The sequence below is a fragment of the Urocitellus parryii genome, chromosome 1 (assembly GCF_045843805.1).
Source record: "Urocitellus parryii isolate mUroPar1 chromosome 1, mUroPar1.hap1, whole genome shotgun sequence".
Classification (NCBI taxonomy): Eukaryota; Metazoa; Chordata; class Mammalia; order Rodentia; family Sciuridae; genus Urocitellus; species Urocitellus parryii.
In genome coordinates, this window is record NC_135531.1 from 281,247,036 (window position 1) to 281,265,257 (window position 18,222).

The 18,222-nt window shown below is 51.7% G+C and overlaps 1 protein-coding gene across 1 annotated transcript in view; it reads left to right on the forward strand.

Moving 5' to 3' along the window:
- Nucleotides 1-2,744: 2,744 nt before the first annotated feature.
- Ramp1 (receptor activity modifying protein 1) overlaps nucleotides 2,745-18,222 on the forward strand; it is a 40,929-nt gene continuing 25,451 nt past the window's right edge. Inside the window, exons 1-3 of the mRNA XM_026396026.2 lie at nucleotides 2,745-2,874; nucleotides 11,144-11,194; nucleotides 15,514-15,652. Of these exons, the coding sequence (XP_026251811.1) occupies nucleotides 2,823-2,874; nucleotides 11,144-11,194; nucleotides 15,514-15,652 (242 nt within the window). The 5' untranslated portion in view covers nucleotides 2,745-2,822. The remainder of the gene's footprint in view (nucleotides 2,875-11,143; nucleotides 11,195-15,513; nucleotides 15,653-18,222) is intronic.

Here is an 18,222-nt window from a genome sequence, read left to right on the forward strand (position 1 = left end):
CAGTCAGATGTTATTTTTGACTTTGACTTAGGTTGGGTCTCTTATCCCTGGTCCCCATTGGTGTGGTTATGTTACACATTTAGGATAGCATCTCTGGGGGCAGGGGTCTTCTGGTTTATATGTGTAAGATTTCATCTGGTTTTCAGCAGTAATTTTAGATAAAGTTGACTTTCTCTTGTCCACCTTGATGGTGCTAGAATACTATTTTCATTTCTAGTGTGTTATAATGTAATCTCTCTGCCCTTGTCCCTCTCTGTCTCCCAAACTTTGTCTCAGTCCACCCTTGCCCTCTACTAAGGTGTGGCTGGCTGAGGGTAGAGCATGAGTGTGCAACTATACTCTGGTGGTAGTGACTAAACCTCTTTTACTCAGCTATTTTGCAGTGCCAAAATTCTCCATGTGATGCTGAGCACACAATTTTCTTATTTTCACTCCTTAGAAAATTGTTTCTCATTTGGGGAGATCTTTTGGGGAAATAGGAAGACATATAACATCTTCTCAGCTACTTTCAAGTCTCCAATATTCTGGTTTTAACAGGAAGAATCCCTTGGGAGATTTGAATATCTAATGCTTGATGAAGCTAAGTGTTTCCAAGATAATGCTTGGTTTGTTAATGCTTTTCTAATAACTATATTATATTGTAAACTTATAGGGCTATAAGATGTTACTGCTTAGAAACGTGCTATCTTGAGAATCACTAATTCAGACTGATGGTGGCTGGAGTTTGGCCTCTTAGTTGCCCATGGAGAGTGAGGACACCAGGTCAGCCTTCTCCTCTGCATCAGCAACTAATGGAAAACTGTCGAACAGTTGAAGCTTTGTTCCTTTCTGCGCTTAAAGATGTTCCCTTGTTTTCTGGTTTGCATTTTTCATGAGAATGCTTGTCGCCCTGATCTGTGTTCATATAGTATATAATGTTTTGTTTCCCCCTCTGGCTGCTTTTAAGGGTTTCTCTTTATTACTGGATTTAAAAGCAATTTGTAATATTCCTTTGCTTTTCTTCATGATTCTTTTGTTTGGGTATTGTTGATAGACCTGTGTCTTCCTCTCACCCCTGTATGTGTATACCCCACTGCTGTCTAAGATCTTCCTTTGCACTTAGTCTGCAGCTGATGCGTTTGTCCCTTGTTTTTGTAGTTCCTGCATCATAGAATTCCTGTTACCATTGAGGGTTTTTGAAGTCATCCACTATAGTCACCAACTGAAGGGCAGGACCTGTTTACCTAACACTGTCTTGCACATATTAGAGACTCAGTGAATAAATGGGGAGGGAACCAAGCCACCCTTGAGGGTGTATCCTCCTGGGTTGAAAAAGAAGTGCTAGGTCAAGAGAATGAATGCCCTCCCCCATCATCTAACCCATACACCTCACAGAACACTTGAGGCTACCATGTTGAAGGCATGCAAGCTCTGCATGTCCTACCAGCATGTGTTCAGAAAGATGGATGACCACATCTTCCTGGCAACTGACACTTCTGAGCTCATAGCCAGCAGGTGGCAGCAGTTGTCTTTGCCACTGGCTGTGATCCCTGTTATTTTCTCATATATATATATATATTATATATATATATATATATATATATATATATATATATATATATATATATATATATTGTAGTTGGACACAATACCTTCATTTTATTTATTTTTTGCTGTGAGGATTGAACCCAGCACCTTGCACATGCTAGGCAAGTGCTGTACTGCTGAGCCACAACCCCAGCCCCTATATCCCCTCTTCATATGAGGAATATTAACCATCCAGAGATATTTCATGCTGAGCACTACACTGAGTGAAGCTTCTGCTACAACAGATGTGGCACTGTACCAGGCCAGTGGTTCGTACCCCTCCAAGGGCAGTGGTTCATTCCTCAAAATGAACATAAATCTACTCCACTACCAGGACTTCTTGGAACAGGCTGTTACTGCAAGGTAAAATCCAAACACCAGGAAAGCCTTGCAAGCTCAGGCTAACTCAGCTGCCCTGAGGTAATAAACTCCAGTTTCTACCTGCAGCACAGGCCTGTGCCTTCTGAAATCTGCTCATCCCCTGGGTTTCACAGCAGCTCTGTCGCTCCAGCAGCCCTTCTCTCATCCCTTTATGCCCACATATACACACGTGCCAACATAACCAGTTCTCCAGTTGCCAAAGTGAGCAGCCCCAATACAGTTCTATCACCTGTTTAGAAACTCCTCCCCCCTAAGTTCAGGGTCAGAATTTTGTTGGAGGCTCTTGTAGCTACCCTCCTAGCCTCCTAGGAGCCAGTCCACCAGAGCGGCAACCTGACCATCTAAAGAGCCCAGTTCCGTCCAGTCCCAGGACCTGGGGCTATTCTTACATCCTGCAGACAGCCACATTTGTTCAGTTTTTTATATGATCCTTGTGTCCTCACAAAGGCAGGCAAGGCTGGTTTTGTTCCCAGGGGCTTCCCAGTGTGGGCATCTCGGGAAGAGGTAGATGCGGAAATGAAATCCGGGCTTTTTACCGCAGACCCAGAAGCAGGAGTGGCCAGGAGCCAGGCAAAGGAAGAGGGAAAGATGCTTGAGTCTATGAGGCCCTCCCTAATGAAAGAACTGCATTTGTCTGCTAGCATTTAGTGATGTCCGTCTGGGAGCCTGATCGTGCTAACCCTGAGGGTCCCCTGGCGGCCGGCGCGGCAGGTGCTGGCCCAGCAGCCCAGGAGCTGCAGTGGGCAGGGCTTCGCAGCCGCAGCGTCCTCCCGCCCCCGCCTCCGCCCCCCGCCTCCGCCCGCGGTGGCGCGCCTCTCAGCCTGGCGCAGTCTGCAGCAAACGGGATCCGCAGGTCGGCTGGTTTGCCGCGCACCATGGCTCCCAGCTTGCGAGGCCTCGCGTGGTGCTGTCTCTGGCTGTTCCTTGGTGAGTAGGGCACGATGAGGCCCACAACCTGGGCCGTGTCTTTCCGGCATGGGCTCCGTGGCTATAGGGTTCTACGCGGCGCGCCCACCGGGTACCAGCGCTGCAGACGCAATGCGGCAAACAGGTCCGCTGGGGAAGAGCGGCTTTTGGGTGTGGCGGAGCCAGGGATTCGGAGGCGCGGCAATTTTGCCAAGGGTCTGCCTACCTTTAGGGGATGGGTGGTTGCCCAGGGTGCGGGGTCCACTGCCCCCCACCTCCAATTTGGAGCTTCAAGCTCTGGTTGGCGCCAGCGCAGGCTTCCCAAGGCCAAAATACGTTGGCCAGCTCCAGAAGCAAGCACCTTGCGGTTCCAAACTCGGGAATTGGAACGACAGCCCATTTACCCGGATATCAACTGAAACTGGAAATCTGATTCTTGTCACATACAGCACTTGGTGCTTCTTTGTTAAATGATGTTTTTTTTTGCAGAAATGAGGACAGCTCTCTTCCTTCTTGAGGACATTTGTTATCTTGGCTCTCGAATAGAAATTCAGAAAGAGGCAGGGACCATTGGTGTGATGGCAGAACTTGCTGGGCTTTTGTCTTTCAGATTACAATTGAAACCCAGGGGCGACAGCAACTTGTAATAAATCCTGTAAGAAATTATATATTTCAACTTCCTTGGTGATGTTCCCATAAAATGAACCATTATAGTTATTGGATTTGTTTCATGTATATGATATACCCACCTTTTTTTTAATGAAAACTAAATTATTTGGGTTGAGGAATCAAGTGCCCCTGGGAAGCCTCCTGCAGTTATTATTATTGATTCTTGTGGTCCTTCCTCAAACTGGGTGTTGGTCAGAAGTGCCTGCTACAAGGAGGTTCACTCCATTCTGGTACTGGTGGAGGAGTGGTCATTGGCATCATTTTTATAGCCAGGAAAACATCTTATGGAAATGTGGCCTGTCTATGGAGATTGCTCAGACACCGTGAGGAGAGGGGACCCAGGACTTCCCAGGAGCTGTGTAATTCCTGGCTTTTATTTGTAAATCTTACCAAGGAGCATCAGATCTGTATAGAAATCTGAGTCTGCTTCAACATAATATAATCTGAAGATAAATCTTACCACTTAACGTGCCTTGACCAAATTTATGTGAAAAGCAAAATCTTATAATCATGTCCTCTCCTGTTGTTTTAAGAATCTATTTGATTTGACATGGAATTTACTGTTTCAGTTTCCTAAGAAACTAACATTTTTCTGTTAGCAAGGCAGAGAGCTGGGTTGTGTAATATTTTTTACATAAATAAATAAATAAATGTTCTTTACTGGTGCCCAGAGCCTGCACCCTCTAAAGCTTGTGTAAATAAAGCTCCATGTCATGGTCACATATAAAGACCTTCCTTGTTTACCAAGAAAACGATTCATGTTCTGCTGGGAAGTCCAAGTTCTGTAATCCTAACAATTTTCTGAGTGGTCTCGCTAATGTTATATCTTTGGAAGAACAAACACAAATTCATGAGGTTATCAGTAAATTGATGTCCTTGGGGACCAGCTGTGAAGAGCAGAATGACGAGCACACAATGTTTTCTTCCTGAGCCTCGGTGCCAGCCAGATCTCCATGTTGATGTTGAGTCTGCTATGCAGAATGGCAATATGGAATTTTTTTTAAGTATGCTAGTCCACAGGTTTAAGAATTTATCTGTGACAGCTCTACAATCAGGCAAGATACTCAACCTGATCACTTGCTGTTTGCAGTTACTGAAGTCCCATTATAGGTTGTTTTTCCTCTGAGAATCCTGTCTTCTATTGTCTTTATGCAAGAACCTGATATGTCACTGCATGCATTTTTAAAATTTCTTGTATAACCACCAAAAACCTATTTATTGATCAGAAAAAAAGGACATTATTTTGATGACTTTTTTTTTAATGATTCTTTTGATGACTGCATTGCAAGCTTCTGTTTTTGCAGAATTCACTTAGGTTTGCCGCCCACCACTGCCGCAGTGAAGCTGCGCAGTTCTCAGTCCTGGGAAGCAAGCATGCCTTCCGCACTGTCATGCTAAGGACTCCAGGGGAGCTTTTGAATAGCTGAATATTTGTTGAAATATAGAACTTCACATAAATACAGGGACATCATGGAAATGTATGGCAATAGGTATGGTGCTGCTTTAAACCTGGAAGGTTCTAATCCCAGAATCCAGATCTGCGGGGTTCATACTTGCTGATCAATTCAGTGTTTGTTTACCAGCACTGTGTGGTTAGCTGCAGGAAGAAATTCCTGGGGTTTTGTCTTCCTTCCATGGGTGCATGCCACTCAGTATGCATAGTGCCAGTCCAGGCCAGGACGGTGAAGACGCAGCAGCACAGGGAAATGTTTCAAGTGGAATCCTCACTGCAGGCAAAGAGCTCACTGGATAATCTCTTCTGATTCCTTCTCCCCCTATAATGAACCAATTTCATAACTTCTGATCAGTTAAAACTGGCATCTGGCAGTGTGTGACATGGGTGCCACATGTGTGTCAATTTCAATGAAAATGCTGCGTCTGGGAATGAAGCCCTGGGCTTGCCTGCCAGCACCTCCTCCCTGAGGCCCCAAGCACAGTATTCATTTTTGGTGCCAGGGATTGAACTCAGGGGCGCTTTACGCACGGAAACACATCTCCAGCCCTTTTTATATTTTATTTATAGACAGGGCCTCACTGAGTGGCTTGAGGCCTTACTAAGTTGCTGAGGCTGGCTTTGAACTAGAGATCCTCCTGCCTCAGCTTCCCAAGCTACTGGGGATTACAGGTATGTGCCACCATACCCAGCCCAGAGCACAATTCTTCTTGAGGCTCTATGTAGCATTCTGAGCCATGCCCTCAGTGAACCCTGGCCTAGACCTAGCCACGAGAATTGTCCCAGGATGGACAGTTACTTTCCTGCTGGCACATGAGGAAAAGTGAAACTTTTCCTCTTGTCTGTAAATATTTGGCTTCCAGAGACAAATCTGCAGGTCATGGAGAACACCTCCATCACACTCCTGACACCTTTTGAGCCCCTAAATGGAACCCATGGGGTATACTTAGCAATCACATGAACCCATCATGTTTGAGCTGGGTGTCTGCCCCTTGTAGGGATGGCACCTGTGGATGGTAGGGCTCAGGGGACTCCTCAGGGACTGGAAGAACCCTGTCAGAGCTTCTTACCCCACCAGGGACTCTGATTGACCTCCTGAAAAAGGAGATTCCAACCAAGAGGACTAGCAAAGGGAAAGAGCAGGAGGGGAAACCTGTGGGAGACCATCCACTGTACTGACTCCGGCTGTGCCCCAGCCCTGCCCTTCAATCTCTTAGTGGCAAGTGAAGAGGATGAAGGTGACAGGGCTCTGCCTAGTTTCCAGCACATAATCCAGAGCAGTTCTTGGGCTGCTCACTCTCTCCTCCACCTCCTCCAAACACACATGCCAAAACACACATGCCTCTCACCATACAACACAGCCACACCATATATACACATCTACACGCATCTCACACACACCACCTCACTCACATACATACTGCACACATCACACACCTCACAATCTCATATACCACACACTACACATACAGCCCGTGTCCTACACACACTGCACATGCCATAGGCACACACGCCACATTGCATGTGCACACATACACACAGAAAGAGCCTCTGGAGGGACGCTCTGGTCACAGCCCTCCCTACTCCAGGACAGGATGCACTGGGGCTGGTACTGTTGCCCCTGGGTGAAGGTCATGTCCACACAGCAACCATATTCAGGTTACTGACCCTAACAAGACCTTATTAACACAATGAACTTCTTTTTCAGAGGTTAGGGTTTTTTTCTTAACGGTGATTTTATTTCAGTGTTTCTTAGACATCCAAAAGATGTCACTTTTGCCATCATGTAAGTCACAGCTTCTAAGCCACTTTGCCAGAGCAGGAGCCAGGGAGACACATTAAGGACCACACAGGACCCTGCGAGCCTGAGCATCGTGTCAGTGCAGTCCCCATTAGGAATCCCAGGGCTGCTCATTTTGCTCCAACAGCACCTTTCTCCCCCTACCCTACCCTCCACAGCTAGAAAGGGTAGCCCACTTCTCTGACCCCTGCACACCTGCCAAAGACCTCATCAGGCCATACTGGCACTGCCCCCCAACGTATGCCAGCCTGAACCCCCTTCACCTGGACTCTCAGGTCAGCAAGTCAGTGGAGAGATTGTGAAACCAGTGAGGCAGGGAGGCAGAGTAGCCTAGCTATGGCCTGGGGCTGCCTGCCTCCCTCCCTCCCTCCCTCCCTCCCTCGGAGACTGGAGTACAGCTGACCTGGGCAGTGCTGACCTAGACCCCCTCCCCTACACACACACACACACACTCTGTCGGAAGGGTTATCCTGAGCCAGATTCTGGGAAGGGGAGGTGAGCAATTTACCCAACCAGATACATATTTGCATAATCATGCCTGTGGTACTGTGAGGATTTAAAAGCAGCTCTTGTTTTCACTGAGCAAAGCCCCCAGTGGTGGGGGAAGAGACCCAGAACGCACAGTCCCTTAAACAGCAATTTGGTGACTAAGGCTCCAGGTTGGTGTGTGAGGCGTGAGTCTCACTGCTACCAGATGATGAGTCATTGCTGTATGAAAATGGCTGCCGGTTAGGCAGCTGGAGGAGGGAGTGACAGGAAAAGAGCCAGATTTCTGGTACCTTCCACCTGTCACACTGCACAGGTAGTTACACTGTGTCATGGCAGGGAAGGCTAGAAGCCTTGGGTGCTGCTAAGCAACCTATTGAGGCTGCCCTACAGAGCACAGGACAGCACTCTGCAACAAGGTGATTGGCATCAGACGTCCACAGTGCCCACCCAGTGAAACCTGCGCCACATAAACAGCCCTCCACATCCTCGCTCTGCTTCTGCCACAGCTAACCTCATGATGTTTTTAATTGCATCTGTACCAAACATTTGCAGGCTTTTTCTCATCATTATTCCCTAATCAGTATGGTATAACAATTATTCACACGGCATCTACTCTGCGTTAGGTAATGAGTCATCTAGAGATGATTTAAAGAATATGGCCATCTTTCATGGCCTTAGGTCTGCTTAGGATATCTGTATCTTTATGCATTGAGGTTGCTTTATGTTTTGCTTGCCTATGAACTTGTCCATTTTATTGAACATATCATTGTCTAGGCGGTTCCTGACTTATGGTTTAAAATTTTTCCATTTTACAATGAGGCAAAAGTGATCTGCATTTCCTAGACAACACTTCGAATTTTGCATTTGGGCCTTTCCCAGTCTAGATGAGCAGCCCCGGCTTCTGCAGTGCTGGGCAGCAGCAGCAAGCACAGCTCTCGGGCAGCTCATGATCAATAGTGGGAACAGTTGTCACCATCACGTATGCCTTATGGCTTCGCCAGGCCATTCCACGGGCAGGAGCGTTGTGTGTCTTTCCACCTGGAGTCATTTTAGCTTGGATGAGGTCGTCAGGATGTGGCCCCATTGCAAGTTGAGGAGCCTCTCAAGATGACGTCCTTATTTTCTAATTCCCTCTACTTTGTGGCTATATGCGTTTTTTCAATCCAATTCTGCAAATTGGTATTTTGATGTTATTTCTTGATCAGAATGAACAGTGGTTAATGTCATTAAGATCCCTCCCCTCAAAGGAACAAGTTCTTAAGTTTACTTACTCTGCTTTACCCTGCTCCCCTCATCCTGTGCTTTCTGTCTAGGAGGGAGTGTGCTCAGTCCTTTGCTTGGCATTTTGGCTGAACCCCTGAGTCTGTCTGTCTTGTGCTAATTGTGGATATTTTCTGGAATTTCTGTGTTTGCGGTTTCTGGACTTTTGGGTATTGGGTTTTTAGAAATCCCATTGGCTCAGGCTTTTGGGATCCCCCCACACCCCAGCAATCATTGCTGGGTTTATTGCACTGTGGTCAGGGAACAGGTCGTGGGTTAGGACCACTGCTCAGCAGGTACTGAGGGTTCCTTTGGCCTAGATGGCGTTTGTCTATGTGGGTTCCAGTCCTTGTGTGAAATTGGAGGACTCCGGTCCTCTGCACCCTATTTACTTTCCTCATCCAGATCTGTGAGTCATGCTGAGACTCCTCCCTCTGGAATCTGGTTTCCCTTTGGCTGTGCCCCTGTGTGCAGGGGACACGTGGGGAACCCATGCACTCAGCACTGCCAGTCACAACTGCATGGGACTTCTTACCAAGTAGCTGTCTCCGTCCCACTCATTGTTTTTTAAATGTCATTTTGTATTTACTTGTACCAGTATACACATCCCAAAGACTTGCCATTTTTGAGTATACAGTGAAGTGGTATTAGATCCATTCCTGATGTCACACAGTCACCCATCCTTCACTTGATGACTCTTCTTATCTTGCAGAAGTGGAACTGTTCCCATTAAACAGTAGTTCCCTGTCCCCCACCATCCCTGGCAACCACCATTCTCCTTTTCTTCTCTGTGCCTTCAGCTACTTGGTACCTCATCAAGCAGAATCATACATTATTTGACCTTCAGCCATTAGCTTATTACACTAGTGTCATGTCCTTGATTCATCCATGTTGTAGCATGTGTCAGGATTTCCTTTTTTGAAGGTCAAATGGTATTCTGTTGTATGGGAAGACCTCATTTTGTTTAACTGTTTGTCTGCCAGTGGACACTGGAGTGTCCTGCTTTCAGTTCTTCCTGGTATTTACCCAGAAGTGAGACTGCTGGGCTTTGTGGTAGTTCTATGTTTAATTTTTTGAGGGACCACCATACTGTTTTCCACCACAGCCAGCTGTTGACATTGCCATCAGCAGCACACAAGGCTTCTAGTTTCTCCATATCCTGTCCAACAGTGGCTATTTTCTGGATTTCTTTTTGTTTTTGTTTTTCACAGCAGCCATCCTGACCAGTGTGAGGTACCATCAGCTGCTCTGCAGTGGGATTTAACTTTGTCAGGGACGATACTGGGCCTTATGGTCCTTGGTCTCCTGTTTGTCTGACGTCTCCCTGACTGCCTTTTGTGTGTTGTGCTGAGTACCTGGCTCTTTGGCCTAGCCTGACCTCTGGTTTTTCTGGAGGATTCAGAGCACACATTAAAGTCATTTGCCTGCATCCCTGTGCCTGCCCTCAGGGCCAGTGACCTTGGGCAGGCCACTCCCTGTCTCCCAGCTGCTGCTCCTCTGTGGGATGAAGAGGCCTGAGATCGCCATCCCCTAGTCCTGGGATTCCTGAGTCTGGCACACAGCTGGCACTTGGTGGTTGATCACTGGCCTTCTGGCTTTGAGGAATATTGGTGGAGTTTATTCTGACATCTTTTCTATTTTCTGTTCTCAGATACTTCCAGGGGGATTCCTATCTTTTTTCTGAGGTTTATATTTTCTTGTTCCTCTGTGGTAGACAGTCTGTTAAACTTGTGTTTTATGCCCTAAACATGACTATTTCTTGTCTCGTCTAATTCAGAGATGAACAGCAGCTGTTGAGTGGGTAGAATGTGGTGAGAGGTGGTTGTGAGCAGGACCAAGGCTGGCAGCAGGAGGGGGCGGGGCTTGTGTGTGGCTGTGACTGTCACCAGGTTGCCAGCAGGAGAGGCCTCCACGCTAATCCAAACAGGATTTAGAAGGGCCAGTGCAGTCCAGCGGGAGTGGGTGGGGGTCAAGGACATAGCACAGAGCCAACAAATGTGCACAGGAACCCCACATCCAGCACAGAGCAGGCACTTAAGTGGGGAAGGGTGGCAGTGGGACAGTGGGCTGGAACCAGACGATCAAAACCAGTGACAGGAGGGGCTTGGGCTGGGGCTCATGGGTAGACGCTCGCCTCGCATGTGTGAAGCACTGGGTTTGATCCTCAACACCACGTAAGAAATTTTAAAAATAAAGGTATTGTGTCCATCTACAACTAAAATAATATTTTTTTTAAAAAAGTGACAGGAGATGAATCTGCTTGGCATCCTGAGGACTAGCAGCTACTAGAACAGGAAGAAAAGGACCTGGGCCCAGGAGGGCCTGTTCTCTCCTCCCTCCATTGCCCCTCCCAGGCTGCTCAGAGTGTGTTGGAGAGTGGGTGGAGGGTCTCAGCCCGGGAGATTCTTGCCCGAAGAGAACACCTGGGGGCAGGGGCCAGCTGGCCTCTTGGAGAGGGAGGGCTCTGACCAGACTGAGGCAGTAAGAGGGAAGCTCAGAGGTTTTTTTTGGGGGGGGGGTGTTGCTGTAGAGGATGTTAAATTCCAAGTGGAAGAAGCATGACAGCAGAAGCCTGGCAAGGAGCACCAGGGTGACTGAGCACTTCCCACGTATTCCAGGTTTCGTCGGCCCGGAGTACGCCAGCAGCCACATGGTGGAGGCACAGCAGGGTATGTGATTACGATGTGGGCTGGTGCAGAGACCCTGAGGCCACCGAGGACAGATCGTGGGCCTAAGGAACCCTCTGCACATGCCATGGACACACCCACCACATTGCATGTGCACACATACACACACACAAACAGCCTCTTGGGGGGGGGGGCACTTTCCTGCTCAGATGGGCTGGGAGCTCTAGGGCCCTCCACCAACCCCTTTGGGCCCTAGGCACTTTAATCCTGGAAGAGTCATCCCCAGGCTCAGTGGGTCCTGCATCCTCCAGCAAAATCTCTGGACCTGCTCCTCCTGGGGCAGCAGGTTGATTATTATAAATTAATTACACACCTGGTCCTCTGCACTGTGGCCTATAAAATGTGTACAAACAAGCTTCTCTAAAAGACGGGCGGCCCAGCCCATTGCAGAGACACCTGCCCTCCAGGAGAGGGGCAGGGACGCCTTAGGGTACCACGGCCTCCAGTGGGAGCTGTGGGCCTGGGGCTGCACCAACCTGGAAAGAAGGGGCTCCCTGGAGGGCCTGATGCCAGAGGGGGTGCAGCCCTGTGTTCTTCAAGCAAGACTCCTTGGCAGGAGTGGCCTACCTACTCACCCCCTCAGCCCCTGGTGTCCAGTGGCTCTGAGCCTGGGATGACTCAGCCTGAGGATGACTTTCCAGGTATCCGGGTGTCAGTGACCCTCGCTTCACCCATCTCCTGCAGGCTCAGCCCTGTACAGACATGGATCGCCACAGACTGAGAGCCACTGTGGGGATCTGTGATGCTGAAGCTGCCACCTCATGTCTCCCGTGTGTTCTGAGGCAGTTGTGGGGGATTGCAGCTGCTCTGCCACTCCTGGGCTGTGCCTGGGGATCCCCCCTGCCTGTTGGTGTGGCTGCTATTTGTGCTCATTGAAGGAGCGCTTTCCTGCTACAGAGAGACAGAGCCAGACTCCACTTCCTAAATTATGCACCACCTAAAGGACTTTCCTGTCTTGTGCTGTGGGGGAGGAAGGCCAGCTTTGGGGAAACCTCAGCACCAGGGACTTTGGATGTGAACCATGAAGGTTACATTGGTAGTCAGAAAGAGGAAAGAACCCATTCAGCCCCAACAGCTAATTTAAAATTGTTCTCCTTTAAAACCATAGTGTTGCCCCTCCCTCCAGTGAAAGGAACTTTTAAGAAATACCCAAGTGCTGTTGCCTGGTACCTGAAAACTGAAACTGCTTCCAGATTTGCCTGCGTAGCTGCCCAGGCCTCATTCCAGTCGAAGGCTCTGGGCTCCCCCAGGACAGGAAAGAAAGGGCAGTGTGTGTGTGGGGGGTCTCCATTCCCAAAGAGCAGGGGCATGGATGGAGCTGGGCCCTGCAGATCCCACCCTTGAGAAGCAAAGAACGGCTTGGAGACAGGGCAGAAGCAGGGTTGACCTTGCAGCCAGACCAGGGTGGGGTTTGCACACATGGTGGGAGCTGGAGCTGGCTGTGCCACCCTGGAGGCTGCAGGAGAGGGTGATGTGGGGCCAGATGGCCATGCTCTGCAGCCCAGAGGACAGCAGTGGAGACGACCTGAAAATGACAGAGAGGGACACTGTGACAGGGAGAATTGCAGAAGGAGGACACTCCCCTGAGAATGCATCCCAACCAGGCTGAGAGGACAGTGTCAGTCCTGTCCCCCAGCCTGTGCCTTCCCTTTACCTGCTGGGGACCCCCTCCCCCACAGAGGAGGCATCACCACCTCCCCCTGGGGACTGGCTTTGCAGGACACTTGTGCAACCACCAGGATTCCTAAAACAGGTCCTCTACAGAGAGTGTCAGCCCATGCTGGTTTCTGCCATGTCACCCAGAGCCCTGCCTGGGCCACATCATCCATGCACGTTTACCTTCCCTGGTCCCAACAGCCACTCTTCCAGAACAGGAGAGGAGACCATAGCAACCTGTGACCCTCCCATGCCCAGCCTGTCCCTTGAACTTGGCACCCTGGCTTCGCCCCACGAAGCACACCCACTGACAGCCGGGTGAGGCTGTCTGGGCACTTGTTGGTTCATTTGACAATCTGCTGGGTGCCAGGAGGATGACGTCTGCGTGAGTCAGAAAGGAGTGGGAGGCGAGGGCGGTGAAAGTGGCTCTCAGAGGGAAAAACTGCTCTGCACGCTCCACCTGAGTGCTCAGGAAGTGGCTGGGGCACGGGGAGGGTGGCTTCCTGCAACTGGGGGCAGTTAGAGGAGCCCTGGAGGACAGGTCAGATTGGGGCACAAGGTTTACCAGAGAAAGGTGTTCCAGGTGGCAGCACAGGCAGGGGTGGGGACGACCCTTGCATGAGACGGGATGGGAGACATGGAATTCCTCAGTGAGCCCTATTTGAGCCCTCTGTCCCTGTGCTCACCTCTCTATAGCCCACAGGGGTCCTGATGGGACAGGTGTGGCAAGCGGCCCCTGCCCCAAGTCAGCCCAGACTCTGGGCATAATTATGAGTCCCCAGGATAGTAGGTGTGTTCACAGCTGGCCCAGCTAGTCCCCAGGTATGCTCCATGTGTTGGTGCGGACACTGGGGGACATACCTGCTGGCATGAGCTTAGGTGGGTAGAGAGGCTGCTCTGCCCTCTGAGCTTTTGTAGGGAGGTGCCACCTGGGGTGAGGGGCTAGCGGCCCCCCTGGCAGTCTTCTTCCATAACCCCACCTTCTGGTGGGGGGTCTTGTGTTGAGAGTGGGCAGGTCTCCCTGGTGTCCAGGGCTGGACACTGGAGCCTTTCCTCTGAGCTCCTCCAGGAGCTTCTCGGCCGTGCAGGCCAGCCTTTCCTGGGGACGTCCGTACCACCGGTACTCCACCCTGGAGTCTCCCGGCTCCAACCCTCCTTCTGACCAGGGTGCCCTCTGCTCTTGAGGCACCCAGTCTCCCCACCTGTCCAGCCCACTGTCCAAGCATATTCCCGTGTACCCTTCCCTAAAACAGTGCCCCCAAGGGAAACCAGGCTACCAGGGTGTCCTGCCCCCACCCAGGCCTGTTGGACCTCAATGCCCATGAGGACGTCCCAGCGAAGCAGAGACTGGCATGACCACACCCGGGGTCACCCCAGGCTGCTCAGACCTCTGCCCCCAGGCTTCCCATCACCTCCACATACTGTTTTGTGGGGCTTGCATCTTGTGTTGGGTTTTTATTTTTAATTAGAGACAGGGTTTCCTTTTTGTTGCTATGAAAGCCACTGTGATACTTTACTGGCCAGGCTCACTGGTCCCTGCCAGACCCCTCTCCTGAGACCCTGAGGAGCCAGGCAAAGCACATGTGAGGTGGCTCAGTGATGGCACTCCCAGTTTCCTGTCGTGGCCACTGTGCCCAGCGGGCTTCCAGCCCACATGGATGCCCTGAGCTGCCCAGCTTGTCTCCTTCCCTTCTGTCAGGCAGCTGGGCACATGGCCTCTCCAGACCCTCGGCCCTGCTCCTCGGGAGCTGCCCCCAAACCCAGCTGTGCCCAGGCTTCACCATCCCATCAGCACTCCCTTCTAGCTCGCAGCTGCGGCCTTCCAGCAGCCAGAGGCCAGACAGGGAATGCAGGGATCCCACCCAGCTGCCCCTTAGAGAGGCCAAGAGAATGGATGTCCAGCCTGGTGGATGGGCAGGTGGGGGCCACAGAGAAAAACCCCCTGCTCACCAGAGCCAATGGGGAGCTCTGGGAGGCGGGTGAGTTTTGATTTTATTCAGTGTATCTCTTGACAGGGTGCCATGTTCTCAGGTGTGGGTAAAGCACAGTTCACTCAGTTTGCCCCCGTGGTCTGCGGTCAGCAAACAGCAGACACGGGATGTCCAGGGCCTCAGCTGGGTGGTTCAGCACGACCCCAGGCACCAGTCTGGACAGGGTGGGCTCTCCTGTGGCCTCTCCAGGGAGCAGGACTGGCTCCTTCCTCTTCTGCCTGGGGAGCTACCTGGTGGCATTGCAGATCCGTGCTGTGGCACATGAGCCAGCAGGCCTGGGTCCAGTCCCTGTGAGTTCTCACTGCCTCAGTTTCCACGGGTTTAAGGGTGGAATTGTCTAGTGTGAAACACCAGTACCCATCGCCTGGCGTCAGCACTGTGGCCTTCTTGGGACAAGTGGCAGTTGTCACCAGCACAGTAAGTGCCACTGAGGGCATCATGGGGCCATGCTGTTAGTAGGCAGGGCCTATGCAGGGACACAAAGGAATTGAGGAGAGAACCCAATGAAAGCCATAGCCACCCCTCCAGGGAGCACTCTGCATGATCACTCCACATCCAAGGGCACACTGGTGGGCTGGGGTCAGCATGTGGTGGGAGGGGCTATTGCGGGCAGGCGGGAGGCTGGACATGACATCCTGGCTCCCTGTGTTACAGTGCACCAGGTCGTCCTGGTCTCCGCCTGCCAGGATGCCAACTTTAGCGCCCTCATCCAGAAGCGCTGCCTGCCCCACTTCCAGGAGGAAATGGAGGCCCTCGGGAAGGATCTGTGGTGCGACTGGGACAAGACCGTCCGGTGAGTCCTGCACTGCGGGTGCTGGAGTTGTGGCTGGGGCAGGTACCTACCCTCTTGCTGCAGAACCTGGTGGGAGGTTCCTCTACAGGCCACAGGGGCTGGGGGAGAAGTCGCGAGTGGTTCCTCCCCAGCATATGGGATGACAGCATTAAGGACAAAGGAGGGCACTGGGGGAGGGTGGGCATGAACAATGAGGGTGGGAAGAGGCTGTGGGTGCTAGGGAGGCTGCGGGTGCTGGGGGTAGGAGATGCAGTGTTCAGATCAGGCTGGGGGTGCTTGTGGCCATCTGAGTACAGGGGTCCAGGCACAGCTGAGCCTAGTTCAGTGCCTGGGCCCTGAGTGACTGAGTCTTGTGGTAGGAGCGAGTCTTGCAGGGACTTCCACTGGTTCCTTCGGTCCCTGTCATCAGCCCAAGTCTGTCCTTCCCGCCCACCCCCTGGGACACCATCCTTCAGGCTCAGAGCTTTCCTGAAGGCTGGGTCAGACCATCACTAGAGGGCGGCTCTCACTGAGCTCTTCCTCTCTGTGGCCTGGCCCTCCTACCAAAAGACTCTTCTTCGTCCCAGCCCTCACACGCTCGCTCGCTGCCTCCCAAGGCCTCTCAGACGATGGACACTTTCCGCCCGCCCCTGAGGTATGAGAGAAACCAGGAAGCTGGGGCCCAGCCGTTAAGGCCAGAAGCTCAGAGCGGAGGCCCAGGAGAGTCTTTGTGGAAGGGAGGTGGAGCCAGTGTCATCCAGAAGGAGCACATGTGGTTGGTTTCTAAGGACCCAGGACACACTGGGATTCCTGGTGGGCACTGGGCAAGTCCAGGGAGATTGGAAGTCCTTCACCCGAGCTGACAATCCTCTGGGGTGGGGGCACAGGCTGGAGTGAGCAGGGGGTGAACACCCAGGGCGCATCTTCCGTCCACAGAGGCCAGGAGATGGGGGCTGTGATGCTCCTCTGAGCTGAGATTCCGGCCGGCCTCTCCCTGTCATGGAGCCCGTCAGCCTCTTTCTCTGATGAAGTCAGGCAGAGTGGCCCCTGTCTTTCCCTCCCCCAGCTGTCCAAGGACAGAGCCGTCTCCTTCACCCCTGGGGGCCTTCACTGAGCCCAGCAGAGTCTGTACTCACTTCTCACCTGTTGGAGTGAGTCTGGACCTCAGAAGCAGGAAAGAAAGCAGTCAGGATGCACGAGGTGGACACAGGAGAGCAGCGTGGGCCTCAGAGCTGCAGACGCACGCTCCAGGCCTCTGCTGGAACTCAGGTGTAGAGAGTGCTGCCGCCAGCGCAGAGTGGCCAGAGCAGCCGGGCTCCTCACCTCATCTTAAACTGCATTCTCCAGGCCCCTTGGAGACTTTGGGTTTCATTTTCTAAGCTGAGGAATGAATTAGGAGTTGGAAGCTGAGAGGAGAAAGGTGGTTAAAAACGACAGCACAGCCTGTCTCCTGGCCAGTTGGCTTTCTGCCTCAGCCAAGTACTTTGTATTTAAGTTAAAGATGGTATTTATCATTCCCCGGGGTGACCCACTAGGAGCCCCAGAGAGACACACACTGCCTGCTCTGTGCAGCAGTCATTGATCTGTGCAGGCTTACAAACCGGAGCCTCGTGGAGACTGCAGGGGAGGCCAGCATCATCCTGTAAGAAGTGGCAGTGCTAGGTCATTGCACACAGAGGCTGCCACAGGTGGTCTCGGACGGTGCTTGGACACAGAGGGAAAAGCCACACTCAGGCCAGCAGAGCGCACCTACACTGGAGCCTTGCAGTGCATACCTGGGCACAAAAGAGGGCACAGCTATTGCAAAATTTACTTGATTTGCAAAGAAAATAAAGACAATTTAGGAACCAAGCAGCAAAAATCCACTCCACAGTTGCTCCTCAGCAAGTCAGCTCTGCCCTGTCAGTCCCGGGGCCTGTGGCACATCATGATGTCCCTCTGAGATGTCCACCTCTGGATGCTGGGTCCTGTGAGTCTGTCGCGTCACACACCACAGAGTGTAATCAAGGATGCCGGTCGGTCAGGTGACCCTGACATGGCAGATTATTCTGGACTACCCAGGTGGGTCCATGGAAATCAAAAGGCCTCTTAAGGGGTCCCAGCTTGGGCCACTTCAGGACCTTCACGTTGACTTTGTGCCCTTTCAGCCAGGCCTCCTTTGAGCACTTCCTCTCTTCCTGGTACCAGGAAATGTCCTGGGCTGACTCTTCCTCTTCCTGCCTCAGCCCTGGAATCACACCCTCCTCCCAGGAGCCTGCGATTTTATTGGAGAATGGGATTTAGGGGCCAGTTTGGGTGGAACTAGTGGAACTTACAAGTGCAGAAGGCAGTGGGGTGACCCCCTTCCACCTGGGGTGGCAGGTGGCTCGGCAGAACAAGGTGCCTCCCGGCGCGGGCTCTGCAGGCCCACAGATGTAGCAGATGTGCAGGTGGGAACTCCTGAGGAGGCCAACACCGCATCTCCAGGCAGAATCCCTAAACCTGCCCTAGACCCTTCAGCTGGCGGGTGAGCATGAACCTTGGCTGAGTCCCCTGATTGCAGATGTTCGCCACATCTCAAAATGACCCCACTGCCCTGCCTCGGCTAGTGT